At 47.0% G+C, this 17,995-nt stretch overlaps 1 protein-coding gene across 1 annotated transcript; it reads right to left on the bottom strand.

Moving 5' to 3' along the window:
* Window positions 1–1,387: 1,387 nt before the first annotated feature.
* On the bottom strand, window positions 1,388–12,449 carry PANK2 (pantothenate kinase 2). The gene is made up of 7 exons (XM_048509742.1): window positions 12,125–12,449; window positions 10,725–11,077; window positions 8,151–8,404; window positions 6,840–7,016; window positions 4,894–5,017; window positions 3,279–3,404; window positions 1,388–1,917 (listed from the first exon to the last, which is right to left on the bottom strand). Exons 1-7 carry the CDS (start codon window positions 12,381–12,383, stop codon window positions 1,867–1,869), a joined length of 1,344 nt encoding a protein of 447 aa, XP_048365699.1. The 5' UTR covers window positions 12,384–12,449; the 3' UTR covers window positions 1,388–1,866.
* Window positions 12,450–17,995: the final 5,546 nt, after the last annotated feature.

Raw genomic sequence — 17,995 nt, 5'->3', positions numbered from 1 at the left:
AGCCCTTCAGGGATGGGGCGGAATATAAATCCTAAATAAATAAATAAAATAAACAGATAAAGGGGGGGGAACATATTGTAACACCTGTGAAGGCCACTTCGAGAACGCTTGAGACAGATTTGACACTGATTGTTGTTCATGCCCAGGTTTCATTGGAAGGAGCTGGGCTGCCCTCTAGTGCCCATCGTGGGTAATAGGAACCAAACATCTCGTTCCAATCGTTCCCAACCATTTTTTCACTCATGTACCCCTTGGCAATATATTTCCTTAAAATTGTACCCACATATTACCAAACCCGTTATATATATTTTTCACATACCCCAAAACACTCTGGCATGTATCCCTGGGGTGTATATCTTAGGTTAGGAACCACTGCCCTATTTGAAGAAGTTTGGATCTATATCCCACCTTTCTCTCCTGTAAGGAGACTCAAGATGGCTTACAAGCTCCTTTCCCTTCCTCTCCCCACAACAGACACCTTAAAGTGATGTAGGTGGGGCTCAGAGAGTTCCGAGAGAACTGTGACTAGCCCAAGGTCACCCAGGAGGAATGTAGGAGTGTGGAAACACATCTAGTTCACCAGATAAGCCTCTGCCACTCAGGTGGAGGAGTGGGGAATCAAACCTGGTTCTCCACATTAGAATCCACCTGCTCTTAACCACTACACCACGCTGGCTTTTGGATTTATTCATCTGTGCAGAATCTGGGAAAGTATTCCCTGGAAGTTCAACCAATGGGGTGCGATAAGGTCTAGACATCTACTTTCAAAACATTCATTTCAGGCAACTGTCAAGTAAACCATCAGGTGTATGTTTCTCAGGCCCAATTTGTCATATCTGTCTGTTTTCCAAGACTGCCCCTTTGGAATAAAGTGATTCTGCGGAATTGCTATAACAAACTCAAGACGGAAAGCCCAAAGGTCTGGAATCCATGCCCTACGAGGAGAGACTTAGGGAGCTGGGGATGTTTAGTTTGGTGACGAGAAGGTTAAGAGGTGACATGATAGCCATGTTTCGATATTTGAAGGGATGCCATGTCGAAGACGAAGCAAGCTTGTTTTCTGCTACTCCAGAGACTAGGACCAGGAGTGATGGGTTCAAGGTGAAGGAAGAGATTCCCCCTAAACATTAGGAAGAACTTCCTGACTGTCAGGGCTGTGACAGTGGAATGCACTACCTCGGAGTGTGGTGAAGTCTCCTCCTTTGGAAGTTTTTAAAGAGAGGCTGGATGGCCATCAGTCAGGAGTGCTTTGGCTGTGTGTTCCTGTATTGCAGGGGGTTGGACTTGATGGCCCTTGGGGTCTCTTCCAACCGTATGATTCTGTGAAATCTTTCCCTTCTCCCTCTTCTCCCATCCCTTCTTCATTAACAGTACCGACAAACAACTGTTCTTTTAAAAAAGATATTTTAATACCTGACGTCTGCATTTTTACATTCTGCACATCTTAACAGTCTTGCAAAAACTCACATTGCCCTTCAGAGTCCATACAAAATTGAGAAAATAAAAACAAGTGCTTAAGAGCTACAGAATAGGGTCGATGGTGTCAGATCCAAACTAGCTGCACACCATTTCAGTGACCTCACAGTCCACATACTGAAAGTTGCTCAGTTTAAGACTGTCTAACCACAGAATTTGTTTGCTCGTCCCAAATGCGGGCACAGACATTTGCCACAGGAAAGCTACTGCTCAGGCTTAACTTCAACTGGTCTTTTAAACGTTGTCCTTTTCCCCGTTGACTGATGACTTCAAGCACAACAACGGTCGCTTATTTGTCAGGCAGACATTTTGGAAATAAAATGAAACACAGATGTTCCCGTTCGCTTAGAGACCACCAGCAAAACCGGGGTTCAGGATCCACATTCTGAATTAGGATGACTTCAAAAGTTCCAAAAAAGCTCCAACCGCTCCAAAGTAACCCTTTTTAAAAAAGAGAGAAATGCAATTTATTTTATTCTGCATTCTGCACAAGTGCGCCACAAACAGCAAATTTGAAAACTTGAAAACCTTTGTCATTGGTTTTTATTTTATTTACCTTACGTACAGTCTAGCTATCTCACTAAGATTCAAGGCAGATTAAACACTAAGTCAATGCAATCAGATGAGACGTCTAATAAACAATGTAATAAAACAAGGATTACAAAAATCTGAAACACATTTTTAGCATATTTCTATGCTGCCCTTTCTATGCTACCTTCTCTCAAGGAAAATAATAATTTAAAATATATATATAAAGTAAGCCATAACTATCCATAAAACTGACATCAAACTAGATGATTTTAACAAGCTGGAAAAATAAAACCACTAATTAAAATACTTGTTTTAGACTGGCACAAGAAAGAAAGAAAGAAAGAAAGAAAGAAAGAAAGAAAGAAAGAAAGAAAGAAAGAAAGAAAGAAAGAAAGAAAGAAAGAAAGAAAGAAAGAAAGAAAGAAAGAAAGAAAGAAAGAAAGAAAGAAAGAAAGAAAGAAAGATGGGGTGCTGTGTGGTTTCTGGGCTGTATTGCCGTGTTCTAGCAGCATTCTCTCCTGACGTTTCGACTGCATCTGTGGCTGGATCTTCTGAAGATGCCAGCCACAGGTGCAGGCGAAATGTCAGGAGAGAATGCTGCTAGAACACAGCCATACAGCCCGGAAACCACACAGCACCCCAGTGATTCCGGCCGTGAAAGCCTTCGACAATACAAAGAAAGAAGTTGTTTGGATATATATCCCACCTTTCTCTCCTGTGAGGAGACTCAAGGTGGCTTACAAGCTCCTTTCCCTTCCCCTCCCCACAACAGACACCTTGTGAGGCAGGTGGGGCTTAGAGAGTTCTGAGATAACCATGACTAGCCCAAGGTCACCCAGCAGGAATGTAGGAGTGCGGAAACACATCTGGTTCACCAGACAAGCCTCTGCCACTCAGGTGGAGGAGTGGAGAATCAAACCCTGTTCTCCAGATTAGAACTGACCTGCTCTTAACCACTACACCACGCTGGCTCTCTTGTTGCCTGGGGCACACCAGCCCTCAGACACAGGCCATCCTTTTGGTAGTGTGTGTCCTTTCAACCCTATGGGGCTTTTTGGTGGCAGCTTGTTCCAGAGCTTTTCCCTGCTCCCTGCACTGCTGGAAAGCCCTTTTGGAGGCAGCGGCGCTGTGGCCCACCGAGGGGGAGTTTGGATGGGAATACAAATCCCCAATCAAGGTGGAAGTGGAGCTCCTGTCTGTGCAGCTCGCTGTCCATCCCGAAGCTACCCAGGGAGAGCAGAGTGCATTCTGTTAAACACAAGAGACTCTACCTCATGTTCCAAGAAGAAAGCTTTCAGCTGCCCCTTGGACCAGTAATCTAAAGCGTAGGCCAGAAACTTCATGGAGATGGTGTTGATGCGGAGGAAGTTGCCAACGAAAACCACTCGATTAATGTTCTGAGGAAAGGGAGAGGCCTATCAGAATCGAAAATCACCTTCAAAATTACCAATATGTCCCCAAAACACCAAGGCAGCAGGAGCCACCCAGCCCAGCAGCTCCAGACATGGGCAGTAGCTCGTCACAGTTCAGCTCCCCAAAACTCCCCTGCTGCTAGGCAAGCTGGTGGATTTCCACGGTGCAGAAGGGGTGCAAGTCCAGCCCCCTTTGGATCAAGACCACCCAAAGCATAAGCATAAGCATTTTATTGTCATTGTGCACACACAATGAAATTTACAGCAGCCTTCCTCGATGCACACCATTTCAGACTCATATATCATCCTCACTTTCCCCTTCCTCCCCCCATCCCTACACAGCCCCAAACACATCAACACCAAGCCGCGGAGTTCAGCATAGCCACAGCTCTAGAGTAGAAGCTGTCTCTAAGCCTCTTTGTCCTAGATTTGATAGTCCTGTATCGTCTACCAGGTGGTAACAGTTCAAAAAGAGAGTGTGCTGGATGAGACGGGTCTCTCAGAATATTTTGGGCTTTCTTTAGGCTTCAGGAATTATAGAGTTCTTCCAAGGAGGAGAGAGGGCAGCCGATAATCCTTTGTGCAGTAGTGATCACCCTTTGGATCACAAAGTCCACAAGGCTATTCTGCAGCCGCCAGGTGAGCAGGCCTCGGGGCCTTCATAGCCCTGTACAATGCTGCTTGACTTGCTTGCAACAAGGCAGCACTGTAAAGAAGCTAAAGGCGCCGAGCTCCAGAAACATCCCGTGGAAGTCCTGGGCAGGTGTAGTGATGGTTGCCTTTGGACAGGTGACTTCCTGGTGGGCTCGTTCTTTCCTCGGCTTGGAAGGCCAATGAAGTTGTCTTTCCGACCTTTCCATGGCAGCAACCGGTAACCCTTCTTTCTCCCCGGCGCCCTCAGGAAAGCAATTCCCGCTGAACCATTTACAAACGTGAACTGGACCGAGTTACGGAAAACTGACATTTGGCTCGTTCAAAGTATTCCTGACGAGCAATTCTTGGTGTGGATGTAAAGAGCTGTGAAGTCTCAGCTGACTTGTGGCAACAGGGCAGGGTTTTCAAGGCAAGAACAGAGGTGGTTTGCCACTATCTGAGTAGCAACCCTGGACTTCCTTGGTGGTGTACTAACCAGGTCCAACCCTGCTTAGCTTCCAAACTCTGATGAGATCAGGCTAGTCGGAGCCATCCAGGTCAGGGTGAGTCATTCTTGCTCTAGATTAATTTTGCAGAGCTGAGAGCAGCAGGAAGAAGTTAAAGTCTGTTCCCTCCTCTCTGTGAAGAACCTGAATGTTGTTTCCTTCTTCCCTTTGCATCAGAGGAGGAGGACTGGGGGAGAGCCCTTTATTTGCCAGTTTCAGAAGACTCCCATCCCCCCACCAACACCATCTGGAGTCACTGATGTTAAGATGCCTGCTAGAAGGGGAACTTCCTAGACTGGTGAGCACTGCCAGTGACTCCAACGCTTCTCCCATACCTCATTCAGTGCACACATCCGGGCTATGGAACCAATGTTATTGGTTATGGTGATCAAGGCAGCTCTTGCCAGATCCTCCTTACTGGCAGACTCTCGTTTTTCTTTGCTCATCATGTTCCCAAAGCTGCATAGAAAAGTGGGGGGGGGGAGGAGGGGGAGAGGGAGAGGGGGGGAGAGAGAGAGGGGGAGAGGGAGAGAAGTCACATAGGAGAACAAGACCACTACGACAGTGATGGCAAACCTATGGGACGGGTGCCAGAGGTGGCACTCTGAGCCTTCTCTGTGAGCACGTGCACAGAGTTTGTCATGTGGGGAGTGGAAAAGTAACCCCCCACACACACACACATATCTAGGCTGGCCTGGGCCACTGAGCACGACGTGTGCGCGGTGAGCAGGGAGGACTCGGCTGGTGGGCCTGGTGCCTGTGCTCTGGATGGCTGCTGCCTGAGGGGGGTGGGCAAAGGAGGCAAAGATTCTGGAGAGACACAGAGCGGTGCGCGTGGGACTTGCTGGAGGCTAGAGCAGGCTGGCCCCTGCTCAAGCAGGTGGGGCGGAGGAAGAGGGAGCCAACCAGTTTTTTTCTAAACTAAACCTCAGCATTCAGGTTAAATTGCCAGGTTGGCACTTTGCGATAATTAAGTGGGGTTTCAGTTGCAATTTGGGCACTCGGTCTCAAAAAGGTTCGCCATCACTGCACTATGATGTTACACACAGTGAGAAGGAAAGAACCCCTCATGCCACCATGGCAACTATCATCGAACCATAGAGTTGGAAGAGACCCCAAGGGCCATCCAGTCCAACCCCCTGCCATGCAGGAACACACAGTCAAAGCACTCCTGGCAGATGGCCAGCCAGCCTCTCTTTAAAAGCCTCCAAAGAAGGAGACTCCACCACACTCCAAGGTAGTGCACTCCACTGTCTTACAGCCCTGACAGGAAGCTTGTCCTGATGTTAAGGATAGACAAAATATGTTCAGGACAGACAAAAAGTTATTTACACAAGGCTTACAGTAGTTTAGGGAACTCACTGCCACAAGATCAGGAAGAAGCCAACGGTTTTAAAAACATCTGCACAGACAATCAACTCTTCAAGAAGCCTTGCTGGGCAAAATCTCCACGGGGCTCTGCCACTTTGTAGTAACAATTGGCAAGGGGCAGGGAAGGTACGAGTGGGCATCATGGTGCCCTCCGGCACAGAGTTGGGGACCCCCAATCCAATGCTCTAACCACAACATCCCTCGGATTCAAACAAAAGACCAATCACGGCTCTCTGGGCAACGGCAAATGCTCGCTGTTGCCTAATTATGATTCTTTGCAGCAGCTTACTTAGCTGAGCTGTAAGAGGATAGCCCAAACCACTCAACCATGCATGCACGCACACGCACACACGCTGAGCTCTTAGCCCTCCCCATGATGGCAGGCTGGGAGACGAATTCTCAGAATGGCTGCCTATTCAGGAACAGGGAAGACGACACTAAGGAATCTGAACCTCAATCAGAGACCCTTCGTCCCCTGGTTTGCTTCTTGCTGTGCTCATTAGAAGCACACAGCAATAGTTAAAGCCCGGGTCTTTTGGTGCCAGCCCCAATTCAGCCTGGCCCATCTCAAAGGACTCAGGGGAACGAATACTGCCTGCCGCAGTGACTGGAACTACCCACATCCCATCTCATCCCCATTCGTCAAGACAAACTTAGAGCTCAAGTGGGCGGCACAGGGGTGCAAACAGCGCTGGCAGTTATGCTGGGAGAAGGTTAAGCCACTCCTCCTGCCCAGGAACCACAGCATCAATCCAAAGGGTGGTGGGGGTGAGGGTGACGGCTATTATGCAGAGAAGATAAAGAACACACAGAACTGAATCGTGGATCTTTGACATCTCATCTTGTTGCTTTGCGACAGAAAACTTTATACACGTAATGCACCGTGCACCCCTCTAAAAAACCTCCTTACCTGGATGCTACAGCCCATCCTGGCAGCCCAAACCTCTCGTAGTCACCCCCGTAAATATCTCGCACTAGTTTGTCCACTTTGGTGCTGTCCCCGTGGGATGCCATCTCGAGAGCCTCTTCAAAGGTGGAACAGCCAGTCAGAAGGCAGCAGAGGCCAAAAAAGGTCCCTCCTCCAAGGCTGGAAGAAGAGAAAAATAAACAATTCCTGCCAACCAAGGAGGTGTGTGGAAGGGATGGGAGGGTGGGGGAAATAGCAGACTAAGGAGATTCATATTGCACTCTGCTCCATTTGGGTCCTGGTGGCAACCTAACAGAACCAGGTAGGCACTAGGACCCAAATGGAGCATTCTAAAACAAAAATAATCCAGCCCGTGGCGAATGAAATTGCACTTTTGGTTTTTTTTCTTTTGGTAAGACAACACTGCAATCTAAAGAAGCAAAGGGAAACTCCGGGACTTACCGAGTTCAAACAGTTTATAATATTAACCACTATATTTGTTAGATTCAAGTCCACTGGTACCTTAGACAGTAATAAAATGTTCAGGGTATAAGCTTTTAAGAGTTAAAATTCTCTTCGGGCCTTTCCCCGCTCACTGTTTGCTGCGCACTACTCTTGCCAAGTAGCGCAGGGTCCAGCGGCACTTCCCACTACAGGGGCGGCGACAACGCAGCCGCCCCGACTCTGACGCCCCCGCGCCCCCTCAGCGAGCGTCATTTCTGGCGCTGCTGAAAACGGCGCCTTTTGATGAGGAAACCGGGGAACACAATCCCCGCGCTGAAAAGGTCCACGCCGGATGAAACCGATGTCATTTTTAAAAGTGGGGAAACGGCCTTTGTCACATACCTTTGACTTTTGAAAGCTAATTTGCTTTTATTGGCAGTCCTAACAGAATTTAAATTATGCTCTTTTAAGCATTTTGCACGACTGTGCAGTGGCGTAGGAGGTTAAGAGCTCGTGTATCTAATCTGGAGGAACCGGGTTTGATTCCCAGCTCTGCCGCCTGAGCTGTGGAGGCTTATCTGGGGAATTCAGATTAGCCTGTGCACTCCCACACACGCCAGCTGGGTGACCTTGGGCGAGACACAGCTTCTCGGAGCTCTCTCAGCCCCACCTACCTCACAGGGTGTTTGTTGTGAGGGGGGGAAGGGCAAGGAGATCGTCAGCCCCTTTGAGTCTCCTGCAGGAGAGAAAGGGGGGATATAAATCCAAACACTTCTTATTATTAGTATTCGCGTTGTGAGCCATCTTGAATTCCGCGAGGCAGAAAGGCGGCTAATAATTTTTTTAACAAATAAACAAATGACCTCTCACCTAGTCCCCGTCACTCGCTTGTAGTTGTCTTTGGAATACACAGCCAAGATGCTGACCCCGGAGCCGATGTTCACCAAAAGGAGGGGGTAGGGGTTCTCCAGGTTGAAAGGGAGCTTCTGACACTTTTCGGAATCAGTCGGGTTCTCAAAATAGTAGCACTCCGAGTGTCCGTTGAAGCCGACTGAATCGATATATAAGATTCCTCGAACCAGACAGTCCAGTTCGTCCAGTTTGCAGAGCTGGAGATCCCCCACCTGTTGGAGAAAGAAGCTTTGAAGAGGGCTGGGCGGGCAGAAGCAGCCAGATCCAATCAACACCCACGAAGCTGTGTTACGCTGAATCAAACCCACAGATCCACCAAGGTCACTACTGGAGCAGCAGTGGCGTAGGAGGTTAAGAGCTCGTGTATCTAATCTGGAGGAACCGGGTTTGATTCCCAGCTCTGCCGCCTGAGCTGTGGAGGCTTATCTGGGGAATTCAGATTAGCCTGTGCACTCCCACACACGCCAGCTGGGTGACCTTGGGCTAGTCACAGCTTCTCAGAGCTCTCTCAGCCCCACCTACCTCACAGGGTGTTTGTTGTGAGGGGGGAAGGGCAAGGAGATTGTCAGCCCCTTTGAGTCTCCTATAGGAGAGAAAGGGGGGATATAAATCCAAACTCCTCTTCTTCTTCTTCTTCTACTGTTTACTCAGGTCTCAGGGCCTGGGGCAGAGATCTCTCACGTGATTGGATCCTTTAGACGTCTGGGACTGAACCTTGAAGCGTCTGCGTACGGAGCAGGGGCTCTAGCACTGAGCCACAGGCCCCCATCTCTCCTGTGCATCTCACTCTGTGACACTGGCTTTTTGCGAAGTCAACCTCTGAATGTATTGTCGAAGGCTTTCACGGCTGGATTCAACTGGTTGTGGTGGGTTTTCCGGGCTGGGTGGCCGTGGTCTGGTAGATCTTGTTCCTAACGTTTCGCCTGCATCTGTGGCTGGCGTCTTCAGAGGTGTATCACTAGGTCTCCCTGGGGGTCTCTCTGTCACTGCAATTCTTACAATCACTGTAAAACAGGGGTGTCCAACTCTGGGGCTTCAGATATTCATGGACCCCAGGGGTTGATAGGAATTATAGTCTATGAACATCTGAAGCCTCAGAGTTGGACATCCCTGCTGTAAAAATATTTTTCCAATATCCACCCAGTGCCTTTCCACCCATAATTAAAACCCATTCTTGCGAGTCCTCTCCTCTACTGCCAACAGGAATAGTTCCCTGCACTCCTCTAAGCAGCAGCCTTTCAAATACATAAAGAGAGCAATTGTGTGTCCCTGCCCCCATGTCCCTTGCTCACAGAACAGGAAGGAAGAGCTGCCACAGCAGATATAGAGAGGTTGCAAAGGAACCTCTTCACTGTTTTCAACTCTGTCACTCTCCCCAGCTGCCTTTGAATGTTCACAAGAGCTTCAAGTCACGGTTCTAAGGCCCCCTCCGCACACGCAAAATAATGCATTTTCAAACCACTTTCACAACTGTTTGCAAGTGGATTTTGCTATTCCGCACAGCTTCAAAGAGCACTTAAAGCAGTTTGAAAGTGCATTATTCTGCATGTGTGGAATGAGCCTAAGTTTCACAGGTATCTGAGCAAATGAGTTTCATGCACACAGACTGCAAAACACACATCCCGGTGGTAAACTCACAACTACAAGCAGCCTTTCCTGATTTACAGCCCCATTCTTTTCTGTCTTCTGTCAGCAGTCAAACACACATGCTATGCTCATGGAGAGACAGCCGTGACAGCATTGTGGGAGCCGGAGGAATTAATTCCACCTTGGTTCCTCCAATCCAGTTTACAAAACGTGAGTAAAATGGTGACTTTTTACAAATCTCTTTTACAAAATGTAACAAATCTCTGTTGTGCAGATTTGTGGCTCTATTTCTCACAGCCTCTAAGCTCAAACCAGGCAAAAAGACTCACTAGAAGAAGAGCCCTGCTGGGTCAGACCAGTGGTCTACCCAGGCCAGCATCGTATCTTACTTGGCAGCCAATCAGCTCCTCTCAACAGCAGGGCACAGAGGCTGAGGCCTTCCCCTGATGTTGCCTCCTGGCACTGGGATTCAAAGGCTGACTGCCTCTGAATATGGAGGCTCTCTTTAGTAGCAGCTAAAAAAATCTAATCCCTTTCTGTCTTCACCTGTGATAACCACAAAATCCCCTGGCAGCAAATTCCGCTTTTTTTCAGTCCTGAATCTACTGCCTATCAGCTCCACTGGATGCCCTCCAGTTCTAGTATTTTGGGAGAGAGAGAAAAGGTTCCCTTTGTCAACTGACTCCACACTCTGCTTTATGCATTCCTCAAGCGCCTTCTCTTGACCCTTAAGCTCAAACCAGGCAAGAAGACTGACTCGAAGAGCGCTGCTAATCACACCAGCCTCCTAGCCCAGAATCCTGTCTCACAAAGTGGCCAACCAGCTCCTCTCAACCATCGGACCAGGAGCCGTGGCAGAGGTACTGAAACGGGCTCTGCCCCAACTGGCAAGCTCTGACAATGACCTACTACAGCTTAAGAGTAGAGAAGCCAAAAATTGCATACTGTGCGAAAGTCCTGCTCAAATTTATACGCTCCGCCTCCCGTGGCACATAAGGTGGTGTGGAGGCTCGAGAAGTGCTTTTCGCTGCTCATTTGAATAAAAGCAGGCATGTCATGAGTGGGAAAGCGTATAAAGTGGAGATTGCCTTTACGTCCACACAGCGTAAGGTCCTTTAGCTCAAGGTGGACGTCCCGAATGCCCGTGGATCCATAGGCGGTGTTGGAGGTCATGTATTTCCGAATACTTTTCAGGTTTTCTACTTCCTCCTCCTCTTCTTCAGCAGTAATGTCCTTTGGCTCAAAGTAAACAAGCTTGACCAACGTCCCTCCGATATCCAAGCCAAACCAAGGAAAGGCTAAGGAGCAAGGAGAGAAAAGATTGTTATGATGGCAGTTAGGTGCATTACATAGAAATATGCATACACAAGACTCAGCACTGGCTATCAGTGATCATGCTCAGTTGCTACTATTGGAATACACGCCACGATATCAGAGCAGGCCAACTGGCAAGGTAGTGCTTATAGACAGTTCTGCTCCTCGCCATTGGCTGATTCGCTGTGATGTCATAGAATGTCTGAAGCAAAACTTTTCAAAGGTATTATGAAAACATGCTAGAAATCCGAATGCTTATAAGACTGTGCAGCTCCTACAAGAGAAGTGAAAGATTAGTCTGACTAGAAAGGCCACGAAGAGGTGTAGGAAAGAAAGAGTAGCGTGAACCAAGGAGAGCAGGACGCAGATCAGAAACGGTCCAAAACAGAGGTTAGCCATCTGACAGGAGTCACAAAACACACAGAGGGGATTATTCTGTTTGAACTTTAGGCCAAGAAATACAAGTTCATTTTATTTATCTATTGCCAGACATGGTAAATTGGATCAGAATAGGGATAACAAACGTGGTGCCAGCCCTTTTCCTGGATCAAGAGTTTTTAGAAAGTGCGCATAGGCTGGTGAGCCTCTTGACTAGCAGGGCTTCCGATGGACAACAGGAGGCTGTGCAGATTACCCACCTTAAAACTAAAGAAACAAGGCCTGGTATATTTTATCCTTTTAATTGTGAACATCTTACCTTTTGCTGGTTAATTACCATAATAAAGATTGATCAGGTTTGGTTTATTTTTTCCCCTATTTTCTTGAATTTCACATTTACAACAACCCTGTGAGGCTGTCAGATAAAAAAAGACCCTGTCCTAAAGCCACTCAGTGGGTCTCAAGCAGAATTTGAACACAGGTCTTCCCAAGCAACGGATACACACACACACACACACACACCCGTCTCAAGCATTACAACAACCACCGATTCATCCAATCCCCTTCTCGACAGATGCCCCGCCCAGGCTGTAGCCTCGCCCCCTCCCCTCAGCGGCGTTGCTCCGCGCCGGCGCCCCCTAGCGGCGACTCACGAGGGCGGCTCTTGCGCAGGGAGTCGAGGCGCATGCGCAGGGCGGGGCCGGGGCGCTCCCTTTCGCGGCCCGCAGCGGCGCCCTCCGCCCGACCGGCCCCGCCGCCTTTGCTTCGCCGCCGCCCGCACGGCACCGCGGGACTCAGGCCCCGTCGCGACCGCTGGTCCGCGGGGGCGCCTCCGAGGCCGCCTTCCGTCGGGCTGGCGGTAGGTGCCGCCTCATCGTCCGCTTCATCGCCTCCATTCTGCAGCGGCTCCATCCGCCGCCGCGACAGCAACCAAGGCTCACTCTGCGCCTGCGCCGGACTCCCTCGCCGTTTGCTCCCCCCTCAGCAGAAGCCAGGGCGCTGCTCCTTCAACCTTCGGCCACTCACAGCCGCTTTTCAGTAGAGCGACGGATGAACTGGCCAATAAGGGCAGCGAAAGCGGGAAAGGGGTAGGCGGGACGAACGAATGCTGCCAATAAGTCGTGGAAGGAGATTGGCACGTTAAAAAAAATACAGCGGGCCTTTTGAGGGAAATGTGCCTGAAGGGGTGGGACGGAGAGCGGAATGGCCGCAGCCAATCGCTTCATCCAACCGCAAAAGCGACGGGCTCAATGGCCAATGGGAAAGAGGAATTAGGCCAGGGGAGGCTGTGGAAAGGATGATTGGCAATAGAAGTAACCATGACAACCAACGAAAGGCTAGCTTTGGTGCAGAAGGCGGGGGGATTGCACTCGGCTAATGAGCTTAGTATTTACATATCCTTATCAAATAGCAATATGGCTTAGCATTTATATTGCGCTTTTGCATCTCTCTTTTCTCATGTTATCTGATGACCACCCACAGGGGCCACCTTCTCTGGGCTGCCAAATGGTGGTAGCTGCAAATCTCACCTGGCCTGTCCGCATAACAGCCACGTCACACTACTGTCTTTTATTTTTAAATATCTTTTAAACTGATTTTTAACACACGTGAACTGCCTGGAGCCGCTGGTATAAGGGCAGGGTATAAATATTTACAATGCACAATTGCAACCATGTCTTGCAAAACTGAAAATCCGCTTCTCGTTCCACCTGGCCATTTTTTTAACTTCATGAGCTCAAAATTCCCCTGCCATAAAACTGCCAACCTCCAGGTCAGGCCGGGAGACCTCCCAGAATTAGAACTGGCTCCAAAATACAGAGGAGAAAATGCAGTCTTGGAGGATGGTATTTACAGCATTATATCACACCTCTTGGTGTTCTTGTGAGGCGGGTTAGGCTCATACTGCTGCATTTAGCTTATTGTATGTCATTTCTGACCTGTCCTGTCTAATGTGTCATGTTAATATTTATGCTTTGGTCCTTTCTGGCGATTCCAGACTTCTAACATCCTAATGCACCGGTTACTGAACGCCCCATTTTGTTGATTTATTGACTTAAGTCCCTCTGTTAAAGACAGACTACAAATAATGTAAATAAAAGAATAAATAAGACTGCGTGGCTGGCCAAACACGCCCCAGTGAACTTTATCGCAGTCAGAATTGGAACTCGCTCCTTCCTCTACCTGTTAAGGAATTCAGTTTTCTTTCACTGATTTCTGATTTGCAAAAAATCAGAGTACCCTAGCTATGAATTGGCATTACACAATTCATAGCTAGGGTACTTTGATTTTTTTGTGCATTGTTGTGCATACTGGAGAGCTCCTGCACTATTAACAAGTGATAGAAATCTAGCTGTCATGCTGTGCCCCTTTTAAAAGTTTGTGTGCATAAATGCCATCAAGATGCTGCTTTGTAATGACTCCAGCAAGGGATTTTCAAGGCAAATGAGAAGCAGGTGGGTTGCCATTGTCTTCTTTTGTGGTTTCTGGCAGTCTCCCATCTAAATACTGACTACGCTTATCTTCCAGGATCTGATGAGATCGGGCTATATATACACCATACCTCCTCTATTGAGACTTTTAGCTGTTATACAAATTCTTCACTCTGACACCATTATAAGAGTTAGATACCACTAAAATTGTTTCCTGATACAAAAAAAATCTATAAGGGAGTAAGGCAAGGCTGCCTACTAGCACCTACGCTTTTCATTTTCTATTAGAATAATCTGGTAGAAAATTTGACTGACCCAAACTTCTACCCTCCAGAAATTTCTAACAGACACATATTTGTGCTTCTGTCTGCAGATGATGCGGTGATCCTATCAAGAACTCAAATAGGACTAAAGAGAGCCCTGGTCAAGCTAGCTTCCTTCTGCAGCCAATAAAATTTGTGAATCAACTTTCCAAAAACTAAAATCTTGGTTGCAGGAAAACCACCCAGGCATAGGGTATGGTCAGTTTTGGGGAACAAAACTGAACAAGTCCATAGCTTCAAATAGTTGGGGGTGATATTACAGGCCTCAGGAGTGACATCTCACCACCATAACACAATGGCACACGCTGGAGAAAGGTCCACAAATGGTATTATAAAATTTTGTAGAACTTGTGGAGGATTATATGTACCAGCAGCCCTCAAACTATTTAAAGCCAAAACAATTTCACAGTCGGTGTATGGATCCGTCTTATGTTTGTCCCCATTTTTTAATATTCTAGAGAAAGTTCAGGCCAAATTTTTAATGTGTCTCAAATGCAGAGATTAGACTAGAAGCAGGGATGCTAAAGATTGAATCCACGATCAAAATAGCATCTATAAAGAAGTGGCTCGTAGGCCTTCTAAATCCCCAGGGATTATTCCTCTTGATGCTTAGGGACGAGTTTCAATCAAATTTGCAAAAGACTGTTCAAGGCACACAGCAGCACCTGGGATTTCCCCCGCCCTTTTAGACCTTGGTCTTGAAAAAGCTCAGGCGCTAGTCAAGACAAAGAATACATGATAGACAACCAGATCTAAGGCTTGTTCCTATTTGTCGCCTGACAACCTTAAATGTCAGGTGCACCCTGCATCCTACCTACTCTTTTTAGAAAACAAAATTCAAAGAAGCGAACATTAGCTAGAAGCAATACCCTCTCTTCTGCGATATTGGAGGGACAATACATGAATGTTCCCTATAACCAGAGGCTGTGCCTGCTCCCTAAATGCATTTATTTATTTGATTTTATTAAATTTATATCCCACCCTATCCCCATAAGGCTCAACTAAATGAAGTTGGTACTTTAGAACATAAGCTCCTAAAATGCCCTATATATAACAAGCTTAGAGATGAAATACCAGGACCTATACCATCTGACTGGGCGGAGAAAGATAACAAATGATTAGGCCATTTATTTCTGGGTAAGAATCAGTGGGTTTCTAGATCTGTAGCCTTCTGGTAAATAAATACAGAAAATCACGAGGATATGAGATTTTCTGAGCTGTTAAGTGCTCTTATATTTTATTGTAGTTGTTCTTATTACTGGTTGTTGACCGCAAATAAATGACATACATATATACCATACCCCCCTCCCCCTCCCTTAAAATGCCTCATCTGTTTAAAATCTTTGCAAGCCACGTCTTCTTATGCTGGATTACTTGAAGGGAGAAACAGCGTCTGTCACGTACACAAAATTTTAAAACAGCAGACGTCAGCAAAGATTCCCCATTCCCTTGGAAAATGCTCCTTGTAAAGAATTTTTCTTCTTTAAAAAAAAATGAAAGGCCTGATATTTCCTAATCCAGTGACCCAGTTTATCTCTCCCAAACATGAGGGAGGAAAATATAAGTAAGGGCCTTGTAACTTGGAGAAATCTGCAAAATGCTGCAGCAAGCCTTTTCCCACCACAAGTATCCTGTCTGACAGCACATAAAATATTCTGTGGAACCTGCAGGAAGGTAAAAGCACAACTGTACAAAAGACAGCAAAATTATTGGAGGGGAGTGTGCGTGTCAGGAGGAAGCCACACTCTGTGTACTGTTACAATAATGGGGTAATCATTTTTAAAAACTGTTCTTGCATTGCTCCTAGATGCTGCAGAACCCATATACCCATCTTAATGCCAGGGAAAATTTAATCTGGTTGTATTATTTACTTATTAGTGATAATATTCAGCTTAACCTGGTATATAAATTTTGATTTTATAACTACACACAGGTTAGCTTTTACAGTTTGAGATGCTGAAAACGGGAGAAAGCAGAATGAAAAACTGGCTTTCTGGGCTTAATTTCTGGTCACAGTTTGTCAAAGGAAAAGGTAGTCCAGTGACAGACAGACCTTAAATTGACACTTTGGAAGACAGCCTTGAAAAAAAACAAACCAGTGAATTACTTTCACACACACACACACACACACACACACCATCTCTGACCTACTGACCCACTTCTACAGATTATGGCTATACCAGATTGCGGTGGTCCTTTCTCCTCTCCTGGCACCAACCCTGTTGTTTCTTAAAGCCTATTTTTGCAGTAGAATGCATCAGCAACAAAACAAGATAAATAAATCACTGGACTTTTCCAAGGAGAAATAGTGACTCAAACAGTGACACATTCTGTCAAAATTACAGAATTCCCTTCCTCCCCCCCCCCCCCCCCCCCCCCCAATAATTTTCTACCAGCAGAGTAAGACCTTTATGTTTTGCACCCAAATTGACTCTTCCTTCCTGGTTTTTGTTGTTGCTCTTGTTTAATGCATAAGTACCGTTTTAAAACATTGGTCTATGCTCTCCTGGATACCTTGAGGGCCCGAATTGGGCAGTAAGGCAGTGTACAAATGGTTAAAAGAAACAACATCCTACCCTTGATAGAGCATTTAGACAAAACAGGAAAACAACTTTAGTGCTTTGAAGGTTGAGAATCGTTAAACAAAACCAATACAAAAAAGGCAAGACTTTTTAATCAATAATGATGCTAAAGATTTAATTTCATTTAAAACAACCAAGTGTTGAACAACCAAGTGCTTAAAAAAATGTTTTTTTAGGGTTAATATTTGACACAGGCGAAACACTGAGTTCTTAAGGACTAAATATTTTGTAACTTGGTGAATTTTTATCTTCGCGAGTTTTGGAAAGATTTAATCTTGGCACCGCGGATACCGACTGCAATGCAAATGCAAAAGGCAGGGTGCGTCCGAAACTTTTGGATTACTTTAGCAAGGGAGGGGCCGTGGCTTAGAGGCAGAGCGACTGCGTGGCATGGAGAGGGTCCCAGGTTCAATTCCGGGCACTTCCAGTTAATAGAATCTGGCAGTAGGTGATGCAGAAAAAAAAAACCTCTACCAGAAAGTCGCTGATAGTCTTGGTAGATCCTAGCCTTGATGGGCCAACAGTCTGATTCAGCAACAGTGGCGTAGTGGTTAAGAGCAGCTGCATTCTAATCTGGAGGAACCGGGTTTGATTCCCAGCTCTGCCGCCTGAGCTGTGGAGGCTTATCTGGGGAATTCAGATTAGCCTGTGCACTCCCACACACGCCAGCTGGGTGACCGTGGGCTAGTCACAGCTTCTCGGAGCTCTCTCAGCCCCACCTACCTCCCAGGGTGTTTGTTGTGAGGGGGGAAGGGCAAGGAGATTGTAAGACCCTTTGAGTCTCCTACAGGAGAGAAAGGGGGGGATATAAATCCAAACTCCTACTCCTCCTCCTCAAGTGATGGGAGTGCAAGAGAAGGCAGGGTGTTTGGGTCCAGTGGAAATCACTAAAGGCACATGGATGCTCAATCCAAATGGGCATACCAAAGCTCCCTCTCACTCCCACAACAGTTTGGCCCATTCCGCACGGGCCATTTAAAGTGGGCCACGGCCGCTTTCCAGCCTGTTTTGGACGGGAATTTCACACAGTTCCCGCCCCCAAAACGAGTCAGGGCAGAGTTTTAGTGTCCAAGCCAGGTTTTTTGAGAATCACTGAAAACGCAATTCTTTTTTAAAAAACCTGGCGCCATGCGAAGGGCCCGGCAGGAGGCGGGTTTGTTAAACACAAAAACATAGCAGGCAAACATAAC

Source organism: Sphaerodactylus townsendi, linkage group LG10 (assembly GCF_021028975.2).
Source record: "Sphaerodactylus townsendi isolate TG3544 linkage group LG10, MPM_Stown_v2.3, whole genome shotgun sequence".
In the NCBI taxonomy this organism is placed as follows: domain Eukaryota; kingdom Metazoa; phylum Chordata; class Lepidosauria; order Squamata; family Sphaerodactylidae; genus Sphaerodactylus; species Sphaerodactylus townsendi.
Note: the sequence above shows the minus strand (reverse complement) of the source record. Positions and strands in the feature narration are given on the sequence as shown.

Excerpts from the sequence above, each read along its gene's own strand:
- PANK2 (XM_048509742.1), bottom strand. The coding sequence starts at position 12,383 with ATGGAGCCGCTGCAGAATGGAGGCGATGAAGCGGACGATGAGGCGGCA. Across the intron at positions 8,405-10,724 it reads TTGAGCAGGACTTTCGCACA|GTGGGGGATCTCCAGCTCTG; the intron begins GTATGCAATTTT and ends TTTCTCCAACAG. Across the intron at positions 3,405-4,893 it reads GGATGTGTGCACTGAATGAG|AACATTAATCGAGTGGTTTT; the intron begins GTATGGGAGAAG and ends CCCTTTCCTCAG.